The sequence below is a fragment of the Chelonia mydas genome, chromosome 11 (assembly GCF_015237465.2).
Source record: "Chelonia mydas isolate rCheMyd1 chromosome 11, rCheMyd1.pri.v2, whole genome shotgun sequence".
NCBI classification, from domain to species: domain Eukaryota; kingdom Metazoa; phylum Chordata; order Testudines; family Cheloniidae; genus Chelonia; species Chelonia mydas.
This window is the reverse complement of record NC_051251.2, coordinates 38,902,234-38,922,806: the sequence shown is the minus strand read 5'-3', so window position 1 is coordinate 38,922,806 and position 20,573 is coordinate 38,902,234. Positions and strand designations below refer to the sequence as shown.

Genomic DNA, 20,573 nt, shown 5'->3' with positions numbered 1-20,573 from the left:
CCCATTGAATTCAATGTGGCCAATATTTCATCTGGTATATTTAATGAAAAACAATACTCTTTAAAAAATAAAACCCTATTACTCCATCTTTACACACTACATAGGAGCCAAAAAAGGTTCAAACACAAACATTTCCTCCCCTCCTTCCCAGGTCACTATTAATGCTAAAAAGGTTGCTCGTGCTTTTTTTAAAAAGCGTGTATGATTTGTTGTTAGGGGACTGTCACCAGATTTCTGCTAGTTGATTACGGCTGAGAAAGCAAACAGAAGACCCAAACTGCAGAGAACTGGATGTAGGCCTCTTCAGAATCAGCCGTGGGACTATTAGCTGAACCTTTGCCATCCAACAGAGGCAATCGTCCCCTAACAACTCATTCTATAGTATAGAGCTTATAAAAAGAGATAATACATTATCTTGAAGATAAACAACAGTGGGAGCTATGGAGAATCATGGATGATGGCACAGTGGCAACAGACCAATGGGTGTCCCTCAGGAAAAAGAAGTTTCTTCTGAGACAGTTCCATGATTTTAGAAAGTTGGATGCCATGGGTGTTGGAATCACATATTAAATCAGGTGTTGTGACGCTAGACCATGCACAGTGAATCCTCAATTCAAGACCAAAAGAGTTGGGGCACACATGAGCATTGAACACAACAGGGAAACAAAATTATGCAAGTGTGGACCAAGAAACAAATACCATTAGGGAAGCAGAAAATGAGTTCCCTCTTCTTCTGGGCTCATAAAACAGTTATCATAGGATACCATGGGAACAGTCTCCAGTATGCCATTATCTGTGTGCCACCCTGTTACTTTTAAATGATTCAAGGAAGACACTCAGAGATGGTCCTTCCATGAATAAGGATGAAGAAATATTTACAAGATTTCCCTTGCCATAATGTAATCCAGAACAAGTGCACAAAATGGCAGGCAAGTAACTAACACACATTTTTTCTTTAGGGGAGCAGGATTGCTCAGGAACCTTAAACAATTAATGTTGGAAAATGGTCTCGGTAAGACTGTGCTGTGGACAGCAAACTTTGCTTTCCCATCACAGTAATTATTTCTTCCCTGTCAACACCTGAAACTCTTGGAAAATCAAAATATTGCTTTGTTAGTTGTTATGACTGGTTTTCCTAGAAGGGATCTGACATTAACTTCCAAAACATCAAAAAAGCAGCTCAGTTCAAATTTCCAGCCATTTCTCACACAAAAACTGTCTCCAACTGGTCTGCAGAACCTGAGAGTCTAACACCATCCAAAACATAGGGTGTACACAGCAGCTGAGAGTATGCCTCCCAGTGCAGGTAGACAGCCACAGGCTAGCTCTGCTGGAGCTACTGTGCTAAAAATAGCAATGTGGCTGCAGAGGCACAGACAGGGGATCATGCTAGCCACCCAAGTATAATCCTGCCTGACCCACTGAATACATACTCAGGTGGCTAGCCTAAGCTTCTACCCTTGCCACCATGGCCGTGCTGCTATTTTTAGCCCACAAGTTCAAGAGCTAGCATGTGTCTGTCTACCCGCCTGGGAACCACATGTACCAGCTGCAGTGTAGACATACCCTATGTTAGAACATTTATTTGAGCCATCCCACTGTGATGAACTGGGGCTATATCTGTATACCTTATGAATTCTGATTGATACTGTGAAGTTGTATTATGAAAATTTGCTCAGTCATGAGTGCCTATATGTATTTAGCTCCATCACTGCTGACAAGTCAGGACTTGTCACACCAGACAGAGATACAATGGAGCGGTCTTAAAGTAAAGACCCTATTCAGGCGCAAACACCTAAACAGTGGGTGAGATGCATCCTTAGAAAACCATTTTTAGCTCAACTCCTCTGAAGGGAAGCGGAAGGCAGGAGCATTGGAGAGTTATCCAAAAGACAGAACAAAGGAAGCCAGGTGGGTTTAAATAGAGAACCACGCGGGAACAAGGGGGCAATAAAAGAAGTGAAAGAATGGGCAGGACATAGCAAAGTCCCAGTGCTGCCAATCCTCGTGATTTTGTCATGAGTCTCATGATAATTATTGTTTTCCTTAAAGCCCCAGCTCCTGGAGTCAAGTGCATATGTGATGATTTCAGCCTTCATTCTTAAAGAAAAAGTAAGCTTCTAGTCCTTGTGGCTGTGGAGAAAGTTTCAAAATGTGACCCCAGTGCACTCTAAAGACTCAAAAAGCAGAAGGCAAAAAAAAGAACACCAAATCTATTATTTTTATATAATCTCGTTATTTTAAAGCAAATCTCATGATTTTTGGTGAACCTGACTCATGATTTTTGAACATTCAGGGTTGGCAATACTGAGTCACAGAAGCTGGGAAGGGGCTCCATGAGGGAGAGAGATCACCTAGCATGCAACAGACTGCATGAGGAGGAGACACCCTTCTTGCCTTCCTAGACCAGATGGTTCCCCAAGGACTCACAAGGGAACTGTGAGACAGAAAGTGAGAGATATTGCTGTTTCAGATGTTTATTGTTTCATGTGTACATGGTTAAGTATAAAAGAGCACGAAGGTGTTAGATTGTGAAAAGGGTGTGTGTTGACTACTTCACAACTACTGTGTGCCTCTGCGAGTTAAACTGTAACCAGAAGCTTCATACTTTTTGGGTGGAGTTCTGGGAGACGAATGTGTTTAAGTAACTGGGGTATCTCAGGGGTCAGTGCTGGTCCTGAGGCATACTGCAGGTAGGCTGAGGCACTCCATTTTGGAGAAGGGATAGCAAACTGAGAGCCAGTGCCCAGGAAATGTGCTAGAGAGGCCAAGAGAGAAACCACTGCTGCAGCTTTAGAAACTTGAAGCACCCTAGGGTTTCATAGCACAAAGGCTTGGATTCCCCTGGTGATGCTTCCTGGGGCACCCAGGGCTGCGAGTCACTTTGTTACTACGCGAGGGAGTCTTGCCTGTGTTAGCTGGATGTCATCTCCCTAACACAACCAGCCCGTCAGCCACTCAAGCACTCTCCTCTGGGCTACACCAGTCCTGTCTTTGCCTTGTAGGTTGACCCCAACCGCCAAGTCCCTTCAAAACGTCCCCCTGTGGTATCCATACTTTGATCACTGGATTCTCACAGAAATCCCAGATGGAACAGACTACCACAGTTTACCAGTTTTGGCTTAGACCAATGCTCCTGTAGTATGCACAGCACTTGAGTTACATTATAAAATAAAAGGACATTTACTTAAAAAGAATAGAGATTCGAATAAAAAACAGTGTGAGAGACCGGAACAAATAGTTACATATGAAACAAGATCATATCACACATTCTAAAGCCTCAACTTAACTAAATAACCAGTTATCCTTATGTCTAAAGAAGCTTATCTCACCCAAATTCTCTTCAGCATTTTCAGCCAAGGTATGAAGCAAACTCGCTGTCCATTTATTTCCTAGGTACAGGATACCATCATGCCAGGGTGCCTCTTTGCACCCCCAAATTTACCAGAACAGACTATCGATTTTCACCTCAAGACAGGCCCGCCCTTCTGTTTACCTCTTCCTTTAATTTGCTTCTCAAGTCTCCATCAGCTCTTCATTAGCATTTGACTTAGAATGCTAATACACACTGTTGCACCCTTAGGATAAGTGTCTCCCATCCCTTCTGGGAGGAGTTTGTTTCAAGAAACACTACCTATGAGTGACCTGTTTTTAACTACAGACCTAGAAAACATAATTTTTAGGATATATACATAACTCCTCATATATATTTTCCATACGTACATTTTGCAATGATTATGATGACTAGTATGAGACACGCTTTCAATAATGACATCACATGACTTTTTTGGCAAATCCAGGGGATCCCTGTACCCCTATATACTGCCGTGCCCCCTGCCTATTGGTATCCAGAGGTTCTTGGGTCACACTGCTCACAGCAGTTCTAGTGGATGGCCAGGAAGGGGCACTCATTAGGATCTAAGATACCCATTTATAGCTTGTTACTAAGCCACTCTGGTGGGTAGTGGTGATGCTGGTGGGTAGCCGGGTTTAGCATAGAGCATGTCCACACTGGGGAAATTTTCTAAGTGATATTAAAATTAGTTCAACAAAAGCAATTTATCAATCAGTTAGAGCTGTAGCATAGACATAGTTTTAGGCAGTTCAAAGTGGCCTGAGTTGGTTTTACTGAACTAGAATGGTTTCAGAGTAGCAGCCGTGTTAGTCTGTGTCCCCAAAAAGAAAAGGAGGACTAAGGTGCCACAAGTCCTCCTTTTCTTTTTGAACTAGAATTGGTTAGGCCGCCTAAAACCAAGTCTATAGTATAGGCTTAATGGCTTTTAATATGGATTTAGGTAAGCTAATTTAAAAATTTAAGCTTCTCCAGTTTAAACAAGCCTAGTACATTTGAAAGGAACTTTTACTTGTTAAACAATAGGGGAGGCAATATGGCAATAATTTTCCATATTACTTACTCAAGTGCCTTAAAAACATTGGTTGTAAGCTCAGTGCAGGCAGATTTTCCTTCCTTCTATTCCTGACACAATTGTTTTTAGTGCAGTTCGGTGATAGAACATGTTAGAGATGTGTAGGGCTACAGCACCTGGCCTGATCAGTGGGGATCATGGGATTCTATTAGGATTTCTGAGGCAAGATCAGGTGATATTTAACATTACTGTATTTCCACAGCAGTAAAAACAAGTAACACATTGTAGCTGGCACCAGAGGCTTAGTGCATAAATTCATGGGCTGTTGACAATCCCATAACCATGCAAGCAACCTTCTTTTGTCCAACTATCGATCTCACCTAAAAACTAAACCTTTAAAGGGCAATTATAGCCACCTTCCCGCAGAAGTTGAGGGTTTTTTAAATGTATTTTATCTATCTAGGGCACTAAAATGGCCCCGTTACCATAGTATCTGCGTGCTTCACAATCCAGTGGTGTAGAAAAGTTCTCTTATCTCCATTTTGGGGGCAACCAAGGAGCAGAGACACTAAGTGATTTGCCCAGGCTCATACAAAAAGTCTGTGGCTGAGCAGGGACTTTAACCCATGTCTCCTCAGGGCTAACCACTGGACCATCCTTCCTCTGACCTCTTCCTGGTTTGAGGCAGGAGTAGAGAGAGTTACTCTGATGGTATAAGTATCAGACTCATCAGCTACTATAGGGAAATGCCAGGTATAATCCTCACCAATTTGCCCCTCCTTGTGAGACCACAGATCCACACCCTCACAGCACAAGTTCAAGCCAGGAGGGCATATGCAAGCCCTTTGGGGCAACTTGCTCTGAGGGGAAGGCAACACCACCAGGTAGGTTTGCAGAATATTTACTATAGATATCGTAAAGCAAAATCCAGTCTCTAAGAGATTATGACAGAATCTGCTCAAACATCAAGGAGACATCAGTATCAGCATCTATAAGTGAAGTTACTAGGGTTACTTCTACAACTGCTGCTTGAGCCTTTTATAAGGCCACCTTCAATTAAACTCAGTATAATGTATAGTTCTTGGGTTACTCTCTTTCCCAGATTATTTAATCCTTTTCTCTCTGACACGGTCACTCATGATACCAATCCCCCAAAATCTGTGAAACTAAAGAGACCAAAATAGTTGCATTTGACTAAAACAGGAACTTGCAAATTCAGCAAAATAGAGGCATCTTGTTTCTTGCAAGTACACTATACTTCTCTCTTTTAATTGGGGCACAATCTACACTCATTTCACATACACAATTCTCATCAGCAGGAACTCTGCTGATGGAAATAGTGTAGAACATGGAAGCAATTTGGAAAATCAGTGGGTTAATATTTAGGTTCACTATGCAGAACATATTCATTTCTTTTTGAAGTTAAAGGTCATTAGAAAGTGCAAACAGATTCTGCAAGGTTCTGAATGAACCTTACCTCCCATTGAAGTAACAAAATAGGAGGTCTGAACCCTGTAGAATCAGTCCTAGAATGTTCACTTTGAGTATGAATGTCAGTTAGTGAGATCTGTGAACTCTTTTAACGGCAAACTATACTACTACATACATGTTCTTAACATCCTGCTGTTCATTTCTGGCACTTTAAACTACACACACTGCTCCAATGAAATAGAAGCATTCACTGAGAGAGGGTAAGAACATTTGATAAATTACAGAGATTCACATGATCCTAAATTAGGAAAATAATTTTGTCTTTTTAATATTTATTTTCTTGCTGCTGCTCAGTTTTTGACACTTGAAAACTATATGTAAGACATTTAGATAAATTTACTTCAAACAGAGAAGAGTTTGTCAGGGCGTGGAGGGAAGCAGGCATCTGGTTTCATTATTTTCATTCTTCGTGGCATTTAGGAAATGCATTTTGTAATAATCATCATGCTCATGTTATTTTCAAACTTTCAAACTGGAGATAGCACCACCTAGTGGCCATTGCACAGATGGACGAGGGCTCTTTGGCCAACAGCATGAACAGCAAAAATTCCAAAGCTAGTTGTGAACAGATGTAAGACAGTCCTGTTGCTTATCTTCAAACAAAGCATTGAAGACACTGGAAGAAAGGCTCATATAAAGCCAACACTGCCTTGGTACATTTTTTTAATGTAGCCTCCATTTAAATTTTATTAACTTTTTGTGTCAGTAAATAAATAATCTACACAAACTGAAGAAAATGTTGTAAAGCCTTGGAATGTTAAATGCAATCCTGGAATCAGAGTTAGTATTTCATTTTGGCTTGCTTTGCTAATGAAGTATATGTCTGGGGTTAGGGATGCATTCAAACACAATTAGAGGATCTTATGGGACATTTACATAATCTCTATTATTTTGCGTACAAGAGCTTCTTTGCAGAAAGTTAAGAGGAGACTGCCTTTAACTTCCTTCACAAAGCAGGGATGAGATATTAATAGCCACACTTATACCGTCTATTCTCTGCCAAACCTTTCATTTATCCTGCAGGCTGCCAAAGACAAACCTGGCAACAATCTGATTTCAGAACACAGGTCCCTACACCAGAAGTGGTGCCAATTATATTAGATGGCTGAAAAAAATAGACCACAAAGTGTCTGGTTTTTTTTTAAGCTCACAAAGACTTGTAGCACCCTATGCAGGGGTACATGTTTAACCATTCCAAGCTACACGGACCCGGCGGAAAGTATTGCTGCTGCTATTTCAGAGAGAGGCAAGAATTTTGTAAAGGAAGGCACAAGTCACCCGATCCATTTAGAGAGTGACAACAGTAAAGAATTTAAGATACAAAAAATCATGAAAGCAACTTGGTATAAAGTTACAGTGGTCTGCAACTCCTAATCGGCATGCCAGAGTGCAGTTCCTCCTGTGTCTCACCCAAAGCACTCAGTTCAATACTGCTGCCGGAGAAAATATTTTTAAAAGCCAGAGAGACCAGTTTGTGTGAAAGGACCAGAGTTCAGGAGAAGCTTGTATGGTATAATTGCCTTGCTCACAATCAAGGTCACTGCTAATAACTGACAGTTATTATAATAACTGGGACTGCTAATTGGGACAAAGAACCTAAACTGTCATTTAGGAATAACAAGAAAAGCACAGAGTCATTGGATCAGAATGACAAAAACATTGACAACGTAGCACAGTCTCAGACATCTGACTAGGTGCAAGGCTTCTTTTGCTTTGCCTCACCCTGCCAGGATGAATGGAATAGGCTCTCTCATCAAGACAACCAGGACCCAAAAATCAAAGCATGTAAAGGTAAAGGGGTTTTCACCCCCAACTGGGCACAGAGCTGACCCCAGTCTCATAAGATAGTCCTCACCCACATTTCACCAATTGCTAAGCTCACAGCAGCAAAAGGAGAAGCAGACTCCTCCTTAACTACATCATCCCTTCACAAGCAGCCACTGAGTAGTAAAAAGTAGTTCTTCCCTCTCCCTCCCAGCAAGGCTAAGATCATTGTCTCTATCTTGTTCAGCCCTAGTCCACAAGGGACGAGAATCCTAAAGTCACATCCAAATGCAAAACCACAAGAAATAGGCTGACTCATAGGACTTATCAAAAACTCAGCTTAGGTTGTGCTGTGAGGGGCAGCCCTTGACCTTATCAACTTGTTGCTAACATTTCCCCCTAGGATCTCCTAAAAGGAGGAGAGAAGTGACATTTTGAAAGAGCACAATAATCCTTGACCTAGTGAAGTTACAGCAAAGTGCCTATTAAGATCAATCAGGTTACACAGTAAGGTCTCATAATGCAAAAGATTTTCTTACAGGAAAGTTCAAGTTCTGAGCTCCGCCTCCCACCTCCTAAAAGGAGAGAGAGAAGGTACCTTCTTAGGAATGGTTTATAGAAGCCCAAACCAAAGCCACACTCACAAAAATAGTCCTCAAGCTATACAGCCAGCATAATAGGCATCTAGCCTATTCAGAATATAGTCAAATAGACTCAAAAATTGCTATCAACTACACTTGTGCAAAACCACTGAAGTTAATGCAGTTTCACGGCTTACAGAATGGAATTCAGCCAAAAGCATTTAGAGTAATTTGAAATGACTTGTGCTGTACTCTACGTATTCGTTTTGACATTTGGTATCAGCAAGATACTGATCATTGCATGAACTGGATGGGTATACATCATCGTATTCTAGCCTGTAATTCTCTAACCACAAGTGAATTACCAAAGGTCTCCTTACTCCTGGAAAGAAATGTCATATCAGATCAAAAACCTTCAGGTGTCTACATCCTTTTCTAACGTGTTCTGAAAGAGACTTTTATTTTTATGTAGCAACTCCTGACAGTCTCTTAGCTTTGTATGTGTGTTGTAGTGTTGGTGTTTATGTAACGTCACATACACTCTACTGTAACGTTTGCAGACTCTTTTTGGCTGTGTGTGTGTTGCATTGTTGGTGTTTGTGTGGCAGAAGTGTCACATGCACATTCTGTTGGTATGTGGCAGCTATCTTTGAAGTCATTGAACTTCACCTTATTGTTATAAATTAGCAATAGACATAGGCACATATGTGTAAGTCAATGTCAACAAGTTTCAAATCATCTGAAATAATTAATTCTATCAGTTTAGTATATTTTTTATCCATAACTAGTAAGATATTTTTAAAGTATTGTGCAGGTGTGTTTAAACAGAAAGGATGTTACTTGCAAAAACTATCTTTGCCTAAATTGGATATACATGGTTTACACAATGTAAAGCAAATTATGCAAGAAGCTAGAGACAGAGAAGTGTTGTCTAGTGGTCCGAGCACAAAACTAATACCCAGGAAATTCCTGAGGCCTCATCCCTACTCTGACAATGAAGTCTGGTCTTGGCTATCATTTAATCTCCCTGCATCTCTGAAGTGAGGATACCTCCCAGCAATGCTGTGAGGATTAATTAATTAATGCCCATAAATTGCCTTGAAAATAGTAAGCGTTAAGTATTTTACAACTCCAGATTACTTTCTGTAACCCTGATGGAAAACAATTCCAGGGTTCTGCACAGCAGTAGTAGCAGGCTGCGGGGGCATCTAGTCAAGAAATCTTAATATTAACAAAGCTATGCAGAGAAATACCTGTTTTGGTTAATGGACTAGAGAACAGCTGCTGAAGAAGTTTGTTCTCTGAAGTTCTCAGCACCACCACTGTATCAGCAGGAAGAGTGTCTCTGTTCTTCTCAAGGAAACCATAGGCATCATATAATACCTAGGTGTTGGAGACAGAATGAACAAACAGCTGAAATAGACTACCAGAACCCTGCCATTTACTTTAAACAGGCAAGTTGACCAAATAAGCTAGTTGAAACCTGACAAGCTGGTGAATTACTGCAGTGTCCTCAAAGTGTGAGCTGGCTTTAGACAGCATCTGCATTCATAACATGTCATTGGTATACCAAATTGGTTTAAGTGGCTTAGGCTGAGTCACACTGTATTACGCTGTATCACATCAAACTACGACGTGCCCAATGCAACATAACACACTGCAGCACCACACTAGTCGCATAACTTGACAGGTTACATGTGAAAGAGGCAATGGTTTTCAGACAGAGCAGCCACTCTGCATTTACTGCATGTAGCCAGTGTGTGATCTGTAATTAAATCTTCTGGAGAACCAGGAGAAAATTTCATATCTAGCACACTGGCAAAATGGATACAAAATGTACTACCACTGTTACCAAATGGATATTTATTCATCTGGGATCCTCTCTTTAATTTGTACTGGCTTAGGGCACAGTATTTTTAAAATTTTAATTCTGAAGGCTTTGAAAGGCAAAATTGCTCCGAATTGTTTTTCTCATAGTTATTAGTAATCAATGATCAAATCTTTGTATCAAAATTGGAATAGAGTTATTCTGCTTTAGATTTTATTTTTTAAAACTACAGTAATTTCCAGCATCCAGCTTTACTATAAATGGCCTCACTGCTGGAAAAACACAGGCACAGCACATGGGGCAGGTCTACACTACCGCAGGGACCGACGCTCTGAGATCGATCCTCCGGCGGTCGATTTAGTGGGTCTATTAAAGACCCGCCAAATCGACTGCAGATCGCTCTCCAGTAGCTGGAGTTGTGTAGCGTAGTTTGACTTACCGCGGTAGTGTAGACATATGGTCTTGAAGTTACACTAGAGCTGAATTTGGCCCTACTGTGGAGAATGACAGAAAGTCAGCACTGCCTCTAGGACTTAACATTTAGGTGGCAATGAATTTACTGGAGCTTTGTGGAACTTTACAGTTTTCCTTAACAATCCCAAAAGTTGGACGAGGTTTACTGGAAGATTTGTAGAGGTTCTTGACCCTTGCATTGAGCCTAATCTAGGTCTGCATGGAAACCATGCAAACCTAGGCTGCTTTGGTTGAGTTTTATGTACAATTGGGAATTTAGACCTTAAATTCCAAACAAAACTCAGTGGACATGAAACCAACTAAAAACCAAAACGACAGAGTTCTGCAGAGTACTAGAATATACCTACAGTATGTAGGTGGGAATTCTTCCAGTCACTCCTCTGACCTCTACAGGTGTTTAAAAAGAAAGCACTATTGCAGAGACAGTTTTAAACTGTTTTATTCATTGAACCTCCTTTCCAGCTCTCTCTCTTCCACACAAACAATTACTACTGAGTATATGTGTTAATGGCTAGAGATATTATAACTGTGCAGGTTGTTCTGGGTCAAGGAAGGCCACCACTTCTAAGAAATGTCTCAGCTGGGATGACCAGATGTCCCAAATTTATAGGGACAGTCCCGATATTAGGGCCTTTGTCTTATATAAGCGCCTATTATCCCCATCCCTATTTTTCACAGTTGCTAACTGGTAACCCTAGACTCAGCTGGGGTGGCATTTCACGCGTCAGGATGCCACCTCCAGAATTGGGTAAGGAGCATTTATAACATGGGCAATTTTGCATTGTAAATCTTATCACAAATTTTAGGTTTCTTTAAAAACAATTAATCCATTAAAAAGAGAGAAATCTGCAAGCAATTTAAATGCCTCTGGATGGAATGGATAGTGACTATACCACTTATTACATTCAGACCATATGGCCTTTACCTTCCCAGCATAGTGCTGAATGCCAAAACACAGCTCCACTCGTTTGGGCCTCCAAAAGTATTTGCATCTTAAATTATCTTCAAACTTATCTAGTCATTAAAAAAAGGTAACGGTTAAAGGTGAACCATAGCAATTTAAACCACAACTCCCCACCATAATTAGGGACAGCTTACAACCCAAAAAATCAGAATTATTACAAAATACTCTTACAGGTTATCACATTGTCCACCAGTGATGTCAGCCTTTGTCAGCTTTTGCTACAAGCACCTGTGTTCTTTCTTCCAAGTTGCCACTTATAAATGAACAGCTTCCCCAAACTAGTCCTTCAAATCCCTCACAACTCACTTCTAATGGGATGCCTATCAGAAACTAACAAATGACAATGGCTTGGTAGGTAGAAGGCTAGAAGAAACTTCTCATATGTATCCTATTTATTTATTCATTCGTTTATATCTTAGCTTTTTAATAAATAACCAACTCAAAGCCCTTTAGCTATGTACATATCTGCCCTATGTGAATGCCCTTGTTCCTTCCCATAGTTGGTTATATCCACAAGAAAGAAAGGGCACAACACTCCAGCCAACAACTAGGTCCCCTCCAAGATTACACCTGTCACTTCTGTGGGAAAATCTGCAGGGCACGAACTGCGCTCCTCAGCCACCTAAAAACCCACCAATGAACCCCCTTGGTGGACAACATCCTCGCGTCAAGGGATAGCCAAAGAAGATGTCCACCTGCACTTTGATTTAAATACATGCTAAAGCCTTTAGGCATCTTTTATCCTGCATTTGAACTTCTTCAGAAAAACAGGCTTATGTCCTGGGCCTTCTGGGATATGTCTACACAGCAATTAAACACCTGCAGCTGGCCGGGGTCAGCTGCTCGGGCTTGGGCTACAGGGATGTAAAACTGCAGTGTAAAACATTGGGGCTTGGGCTGGAGCCTAGGCTCTGGGACCTATCCCACTCGTGGGCTCCCAGACCTTGGGCTCCAGCCTGAGCCTGAACGTCTACAGTGCAATTTTACAGCTGCACAGCCCAAGCCCTGGTTATTGAGAAATACAGACACTCTATGAGGTACATGCCCACAATACACTGAGCTAAAGGAAAGAGAGACATCTTATACAGCTGAGTGAGAACAAGGCCTTTTCTGCCCTTTGAGATAATCCTGTGATATTCTGTACTGAAACTAGTGCCTGTATAGTGAAACTTCCCATTGCATTTGTTTATCTTAGTCAGCAGTTATCGGCTTGATACAGGAATCACATGGAGAAATTCTCTGGCCTAAGTTATGCCGGAGATCAGACTAGATGATCAGAATGGTCCCATCTGGCTTAAAATCTGTGAATCTTAAATTTCATTTTTTCCTATTTTTCCTATTGATTTTTTCCTATTTATGTTTCACTGCCACTAAAATATTCTTTAGTTTAAGACACAGAATTAGGCTGTGAGCTTTGTTTGGAGTGAGTTGCTGGCTAGCACACCTACATACGGTCAAAGATCTCAACTTGCTACACACATCTTGAGATCTTCCAGGACGCCCTGATCTCAAGGCAGCAGTAATAGAATTGAACAGCTCTGAGGCAGGGAGTCTGCCTATGGGGAACTGTAAACTCAGTATTCAATATTGGCCTATTTATAGGACCCACAAGCAGGCTTCCGGCTCCAGCACATGAATGGAGATTGAAATGAAACACTCTCATTCATTGCACCTTTGACCTAAAATCAAGTATGAACCCAGTTCTCTGGAAGTGAAAAACGTGTGTATGCACTATGCTATCTAACCTGCAGCTATTATTTTAAGGCAAAATTCGGCTCTCTAAATTGCTGTGAATATCTCTACTGTGTGTTCTGCACTCATTCCATTGACAGCAACCGGAGCTCTGTGTTGCTGATCAGAGAGGAGAATTCCACCCTAAGTAAATAAAAATAGGATCATATTTTAATATTGGCTGCACGCATTTTAAAGTTGGCAACAAGATTTATTAAAATGTTCACGAAATAATCATCAAGTTAAGGAACTATCTAAGAAGATGGCACAGCAAAGTCACACGCACACTTTCTCCTTATGATGAGGTAATCAGTAATAAAACAGTGGTGTGTAATGGGGTAATAATGTTAAAAGCCAGGAAGATCTGAATTCTACCCTTGTCACTACTACTAACTCAATGTATGGTCTCGGGCATGTCTCGCTTCCTTTCTGTGCCTCAGTTTCCCATCTTTTTAAATGAGAATAAGAATCCTTAAAGTACCTAACACACAGCAGCATTGTAACGATTATTTAATATTTGAAATCCTGCAGATAATAAGCCCTATTTAGATAGGTATTAACATTTAAACCATAAAATAACATTAACCATATAAAAACAATTAGAAACTAGCAAAATACTTGAAGAAGTGAGCACCTGAGCAAAAAGAGAGAAAATAAATACTTACATAAATAAAAATCCATTTATTCATGTCTGAATATTGGTGACATCATAGCAGAATTTTCAGAAGCCTTCACAATCCATTGCTAATGCCACAGACTCAGTGGTTATGTAGACTAGCAAAAATACTATAAGATGTCATGACTCTCACTCAATGTGCATCAATCATTCTTCAGGGGTTTTTTAATTATTATTCTTACCAACTAAAGTCAGGTCTGTCGCCTGGGGAAATCGACTTTCTTCGTCAAGTAGAGAAAGTACTCCCATTGGTTTCTGGAGGAACATATCTAGAAGTGGACGATTGTCCTCATACTCCACTGTAGTAGCATCAATGCCCTCATTCTGATATTCCATCTACAAAGTCATAAACACAGTTAATACTGAATTGACCATGGGAACATTACCATCAAGACATTTCTGGCACAAAGCTTCTTTCTTGTTTATAGCACCGCATAACGTTTAATTGCCTACAAAGCTCACAACAATTGTGTGGCAGCTAGGTCACAATATCATGTGGGAAATGGGTCTGAGTGAGGTCTAGTCTCTAAATTTCCATTTTCTTGTTCTGTAAACTCTTAATTTTTCTTTAGCTTAAGTAAGATTTGTATTAACAGAAAGTGACAGCTCTTTTTCTTAGAGATGACCATATGATCAAGCCATAGAATTGTTAGTGGCCTAATTCTATGCCAGTAAAAAACCCAGAATATTTTAAGATCTGCTAAGGGAATGGAAATATGAATGGGTGGAAGTAGGAGTGAAGTAAGAAATAATATTAACTTAATTAAGTCTTCAATCACTCTAGACCACATTTCTTTCTTTGGTTTGGTGACTTAGGTTGTTATAGAACTGCTAGTAAGAGATGGGACTTTCCAGACTGACCAAAGGTCAAACTCGCCTACCCTCAACCTGGATTGGAGGTCTATGATCCCTGGATTTGCTTGGAAGATTTCCCAGGATGTCGCATGGGGTGGAGTGAACTAGAATCACAACCTTAAAGATCTAAGTAATCACAGGCGATTCTCCCAGGCCACCACAACACCAAGAAGGGCTGCTGCACTCTCCCAACCCACTTTCCCATAAAAAAGAAGAGACAGACCAAGACCACTTCAGGCTATGCCAGCTGACTAGCCAAATGCCCAGAGGCAGCCTGCCGGCCAGCATAAAACACCAACTAGAGATGATGTCACCTGGTCCCCTGAATTACAATTTTTACTTTGAAAATCTGAAACCCAGCAAGCAGAAGCACCGTTAAAACATTTTTCTTTTTAAAAACCTTTTATTTTTTTTCCTATTTTGTGGATTGGTAGAGGCACCTACTTCCCGTATTCATTATTTTTTGTGTTAATACTTTTTAGATGTGAAAGAGAGAGAGAGAGAAAATATTAAACACACAGCACATGTGTATCCAATTTCTAAGTAAATCATATCTTAAATCATTTTGTGTTACCCTTTTGTTCTGCACTAACAAGGGAAATTATAGGTTGTTAATCATTCTGTATCACACTAGAGCTAAATTAATCAGGAAAAAGTCAACCACTCAGTCAATGGAAACGTTGAAGGAATCTAGCTGCTTCAGAGATCTGAAAAGTAAATTACATCCCCTTAGCTTTCCAGGCTTAAATATGTATAAGACTTGATCATGCACTATGCTAACTTCATGATTTAAAACCTGATTGTGTTCATCCAGTGATTTGGTCAATTGCTGATTTCATTCCATATTATTGTCAATATGTTGATTTATTAACTCAATTATAATTTTGATTTGATAACTGTTCTCTTTAATTCTTAGTTTAGTAAAAGTCTAATAGTTATTTTTAGGAAAAAGTTTCTTTAGGTTTGTCTTTTTATTAATTTGTAATACAATCCATAAAAATTACATAAAGCTAGTTTTTCTTTCAAAAATGCAACAAGGGTCACAACACACTTCCCAATGGCAAAAAGTCATTTAGTAAAGTTTTTAAGAGCTACATAGCTCTGTCCCTAAATTAGTACCTGTATCCCTCACAATAGGGCATATTGTTCAGCCACAGTCTTGTATTAGAAATAAATTATTATAAAGAGAGAGATTCAGGAGTACTATATTGGACAGACAGACAGATAGATAGATAGACAGACAGACAGACAGACAGAACTCCTGAATCTAGCTTACAATCACAGCAGCCCAATTTACCTGTTCAAGTGCAAAGATGTGCTGATTGAAATAAAACTGGATTTGTTCATTCGCAATGTTTATGCACAGCTGTTCAAAGGAATTTCTTGTGAAATTCTCAAATCCAAAGATATCCAGTATCCCAACATGCATCCGGCTTTCAGCATGGCTATGTAGAAAACACACACAAAATCCAACATGGGGCAAAACCCAGGATTAATCAAAAGAAACAGGATATTCAAGATCAGATACTTTCATTAATTCAATCCACCACAAAAGGAAGAGAGACAGCCTGTATAAATCAAACACAGCTTGTGCATTTGTTTATAGTCATTACTACACTCCTTTTTAGGGTGACCAGATAGCAAGTATGAAAAATCAGAACAGGGCGTGGAGGGTAATAGGCAACTATATTAGACAAAGACCTGAATATCAGGACAGTCGCTATAAAATCAGGACATCTGGTCACCCAACTCCTTTTCAACTCTGAGATTCTTGCATTACACAAGTTCTGCTAAGGTTTTGGGAGAAGGAAGAGAGAAATCATTGGGAAGTGCTGATTCCAAGCAGCACCTCTTCAGAGGTATTAAGAGAATGGTTTCAGCAAGCAGATCTCAACAGAAAACTATTTGACAGCCTCCTCAGCTAGAAGAGGGCTGTGTAGACTCTTCGGTGGGCAACCTAGATAGCCATGCTAAAGTAGATTGAGAAAGAAAGAGGAGCTCTCATGCACTGGCTATGGAAGAGGAGGAGCTTTCCCTCTGCTGTTGACAGAAGAGGGGGAGCTGTGCTCCCTCCATTTCCCATTACTTTGACCCTGCCTAAGACAGACAGACAGGCAGTCTCAGACTGTGGTCTGCATCCTTTACTGTGTTGAGCTCATGTACCGCACAGTTATGAGGAGACAAAGGAAAGAGAGATATAAGACACCTTTCCACTTTCCCAATTCTGGCACTACCAGGGAATGAAACAGCCCCCAGCATAACTCAAAGCTGCCTAAGGGCTGCTCTAATTTACACCACCACCAGCTGTCCCATGAGGACACATTGCTGCAACCCTGCCCCCGATATATCCTCTCCATGCCTTCCCCCACTTCCAACATATCCTCTCCATGGAGAATGTGGGGGGAGCCAACAAAATCAAAGCAGCTATGCCAGCTTTACACCACCTGAGGGATTCACTTATGCTTGGGAGTACCCAGTTGCTCCTTGAGAAGTGCAAAGCAGCTAGACCGGGGTCTGAGTATCTGTCTTTGTGCCAGGAAAGGAATAAGATGGCACAGTGTAAACATTTCCATAATGCAAATTGGCATTTAAGTTTTCATAATTAAATGTTTTGACAGCTGGTTTTAACAGCTTGCATTAGAATGTCAAAAATATATTCATGAAGTAGCTGTTCTGTAATCATTTATATTTATATTTTATCACTAGTTTACTACTACTTGAGAACTGGAAGGACCACATAGAACAATACTTGTGTTTAATGTATCCAGCCTACTGTAATTGGTTATCTATGGGCATCTGGTATGATTTTCATGCTTACCAGATACACAGGCTCTTTTCAAAGACTTGCCTGAGATTTTAACCACACAATTCCCATTGATTTCAGTAGCCAAATCCCAGGGAGCTCTTTGAAAAGGATGGAGTTAATGTCCTGGAAACAGAATTCAGGATCACAGCATGAAGGCCATTTTGAGGTCTTTTCCAAATAAACACAATATTCCTCCAGCAAAATCAAAACTACAAAAGGGGATGATCCCATCACACACGTCAGCAATATGTAACTTGCCATATATTTTTATCTGGCTGCAGCAGTGTATTAATGCGATTTACAATCCAGCTGAAGAGTCGGCCATAAAGTGCTTTAGACATGGCATCTCGCACATCAGCGGCTTTGTCCACAGTGTTTGTTCGGATAATAGTCTCTCCTCGCGTTACAACACAGTGAGAGGTTAGAGCTTCTTGGAGCTCTTCTGAACCAATACTGAGCAGTGCAGCAGCTGGAAGATAACAGACAGGAAAGATGGCTGTGACTGGAGAACAAAAATTGCCAGCACTACCGAGCTGATACCCATCAGTTAGAGATTCTTACAAATGCAATCAAGCTGCATTTATAGAACTGACAATATTAAAAACATATTTACCATTATCTAAGGCCTCTGCATTGGGAACTTCACTTTTATCAGTTTGGTGTTGTGAGGAAATGGCAGCAAACTCAATGTTTCCTGTATTCAAGATTCCAGCCAGAATTTTGTAAACTGAATGCACTTCCTGCAAAATGAGACAAGAACTACCTTAACAAGACACAATTAGTTAGTTGTAGCCCCCAGATGTGGTCTGTTTAAAAATAAGATAGGGAGTGTGTGTGTAAAGCCCATTGGGTCATTCTGAGGTTTTTACTTGCCCAGTTCAGTTTTTACTCTCTCTTTATTCAGGCAAACTCCCTCTGAAGTGGAAAAGTGAGATAGACATGGAAATGTGAAGGGGATAGAATGGAGCTTGCCTCAGTAAAACTGAAGCCTCAGTCTGTCCTCCAGTTCTGTGGGTGCAGTTTTGTACACACAATTACAAAGGTGAGATTCTGTGGAATAATGATATATTTAGACAACCAAGGCCACTATTTGCACAGGAAGCGTTGGAGGTGGTTTTTAAAAATAAGGTCAATAATGCTTTGGTAGCTAGTTCATGATTAATCTCTTACCTCATCAGTGAATCCTATGATCCTAAAGCAATGTTGAATTGCTTCAAATTGTCTTCCATATGAGTCTTTAGTAATAATATCTTGCATTACTCTGCCAGTTTCATTATCAATATACCTAAATAAAGTGGCATAATTAAAATGCTGTGTTAACAGATGTTAACAGATGTTCAGTAGCATTGCATCAGTAATGGAGCAGACCACTTATTGCAATGTTTTTTAACCAAATAAATATTGTTGTGCTAATCAAAAAGTTTTTGGATTATTTTCTTTCTATTAGTTTTTGTTCCTTCAGCACAAATTAAAATGTTTTCCCAACATTATAGTTTTCCAATAAAGAGACGGATAGCAAATGAAATTAGTAACTCAAAGTTAACGAACACGATTCAGCCCTGAAATAAGACAGTGCAATTCCATTTACTTTAATGGAACTACTACTGCATTCAAGTAGAATTTGCCCTAATATGCAAAGAGTAACATAAATTTAAACCAATATATTTTGAGTTGCTCCTTCAGTATTACCATAAAGCTCTACATTCACAGCCATTCATTTCTAGGGATAGAGAAGACCTGAAAGAAGGAATGAAAATCTAGATAATGATGAGATGGCTTTTTTCCCTCTTATTATAAATGCTGCGAGTCCTCAAACAAAATAATAATGTAATTCCTTATTGTCCATCCACTTCTGTACTTGGGAGGATTAAGAAAGATCCGTAAGGGATAGAAAAAGATTGAGAGAGATTTTAAAGCACCACACTGAAAGCAAGCCCCAGTCAATAGCCAATTACAACCGCATTAAAAACAAATTAGTGATAGTTACCGAGGAGGCTTTTTTTCAGGAAGTCTATACTCAGAAAGTTTCTTCTGATGAAAAAGACCAGCATAAATATAGTAAAATATATGGAAGTTTTTTTCTCCTCTGGAAAAAAAAATGTATTATTTTAAAGCTTACAGATATATCTGCATCTACATGTTTGCACTATGCTGTACACTGTCAAGTTAATGGAAGAGGGATTGATCCTATGCTCATTGAAGTCAATGGCAAAGCTCCCAGAAGCAGCAAAAACCCAATGAAAAGCTCTTCCATCTTATCTGTTAAACACACAAAACCCAGCCCAACTAGATGGTGGCAATGAGTCCAAGATCAGGCTCCACTCCTTCCCTTTATAAGTTGTTGGAGGTTGAGCACAAAGGTACAATGATACGTTTATAGGAAATAGGCTCTGGGAGAAACAATATACTATACAGAGCATCCTTTACCAAACAATGGAGTGGTATTTGTCTCCAGCCCAGAAGAATGAAACTAACTGTACTTCCAGCCGGTGAGTTAGAACAAAATTTCATTGAAAAGTGTTTTTTGAAAAGTAAAAACTGTTCTGGAAAAGTAAACACAAACCCAAAAAAAGGTAGACTAGATTTGAAAGGACATAATATTATTAACCTACACAGCCTGCTTTATGACTCTGGATTTTTCAAGTAGATATTCAGAAATTTTTGCCCCCATTACAGCTCCTGTTGGTGTAAACATCATTTCCAGGTATTTTCCAAAACGACTTGAGTTGTCATTGATTGCAGTGCAGGCATTCCCAAACGCTTCAACCAGAGGGTTCACTTGAAGAATCTTCTCACGCAAAGCGCGGTTATTGGCCTTGACAGAATAGACACAGATCAGAAGGAATGCCCCAAAAGAATGCTTACTCCAGGCTTCTTCCCAGCCTCAGAAACATAGTGTGCATTATCAGGTGTCCAGCATCTTCAGCTACTGGCACATGTGAATTGACCTAGTTACCGATACAACACACCCACATATTGAAGGGGAAAACAAAGTCTCTAGCAGGTGTGAAGATATTGGATTTTCCCCCTCTTTGC

At 40.1% G+C, this 20,573-nt stretch overlaps 1 protein-coding gene across 1 annotated transcript in view; it reads right to left on the bottom strand.

Annotated features, from left to right (window-relative positions):
* Positions 1-20,573, bottom strand: part of MYO3B (myosin IIIB) — a 298,357-nt gene that overhangs the window by 164,397 nt on the left and 113,387 nt on the right. The window contains exons 13-22 of the mRNA XM_043525586.1: positions 20,150-20,352; positions 19,525-19,623; positions 18,708-18,822; positions 18,151-18,277; positions 17,792-18,006; positions 16,994-17,010; positions 16,029-16,164; positions 14,059-14,212; positions 11,431-11,519; positions 9,457-9,586 (exon numbers count right to left, since the gene is read on the bottom strand). Coding sequence (XP_043381521.1) covers positions 9,457-9,586; positions 11,431-11,519; positions 14,059-14,212; positions 16,029-16,164; positions 16,994-17,010; positions 17,792-18,006; positions 18,151-18,277; positions 18,708-18,822; positions 19,525-19,623; positions 20,150-20,352 — 1,285 coding nt within the window. The remainder of the gene's footprint in view (positions 1-9,456; positions 9,587-11,430; positions 11,520-14,058; positions 14,213-16,028; positions 16,165-16,993; positions 17,011-17,791; positions 18,007-18,150; positions 18,278-18,707; positions 18,823-19,524; positions 19,624-20,149; positions 20,353-20,573) is intronic.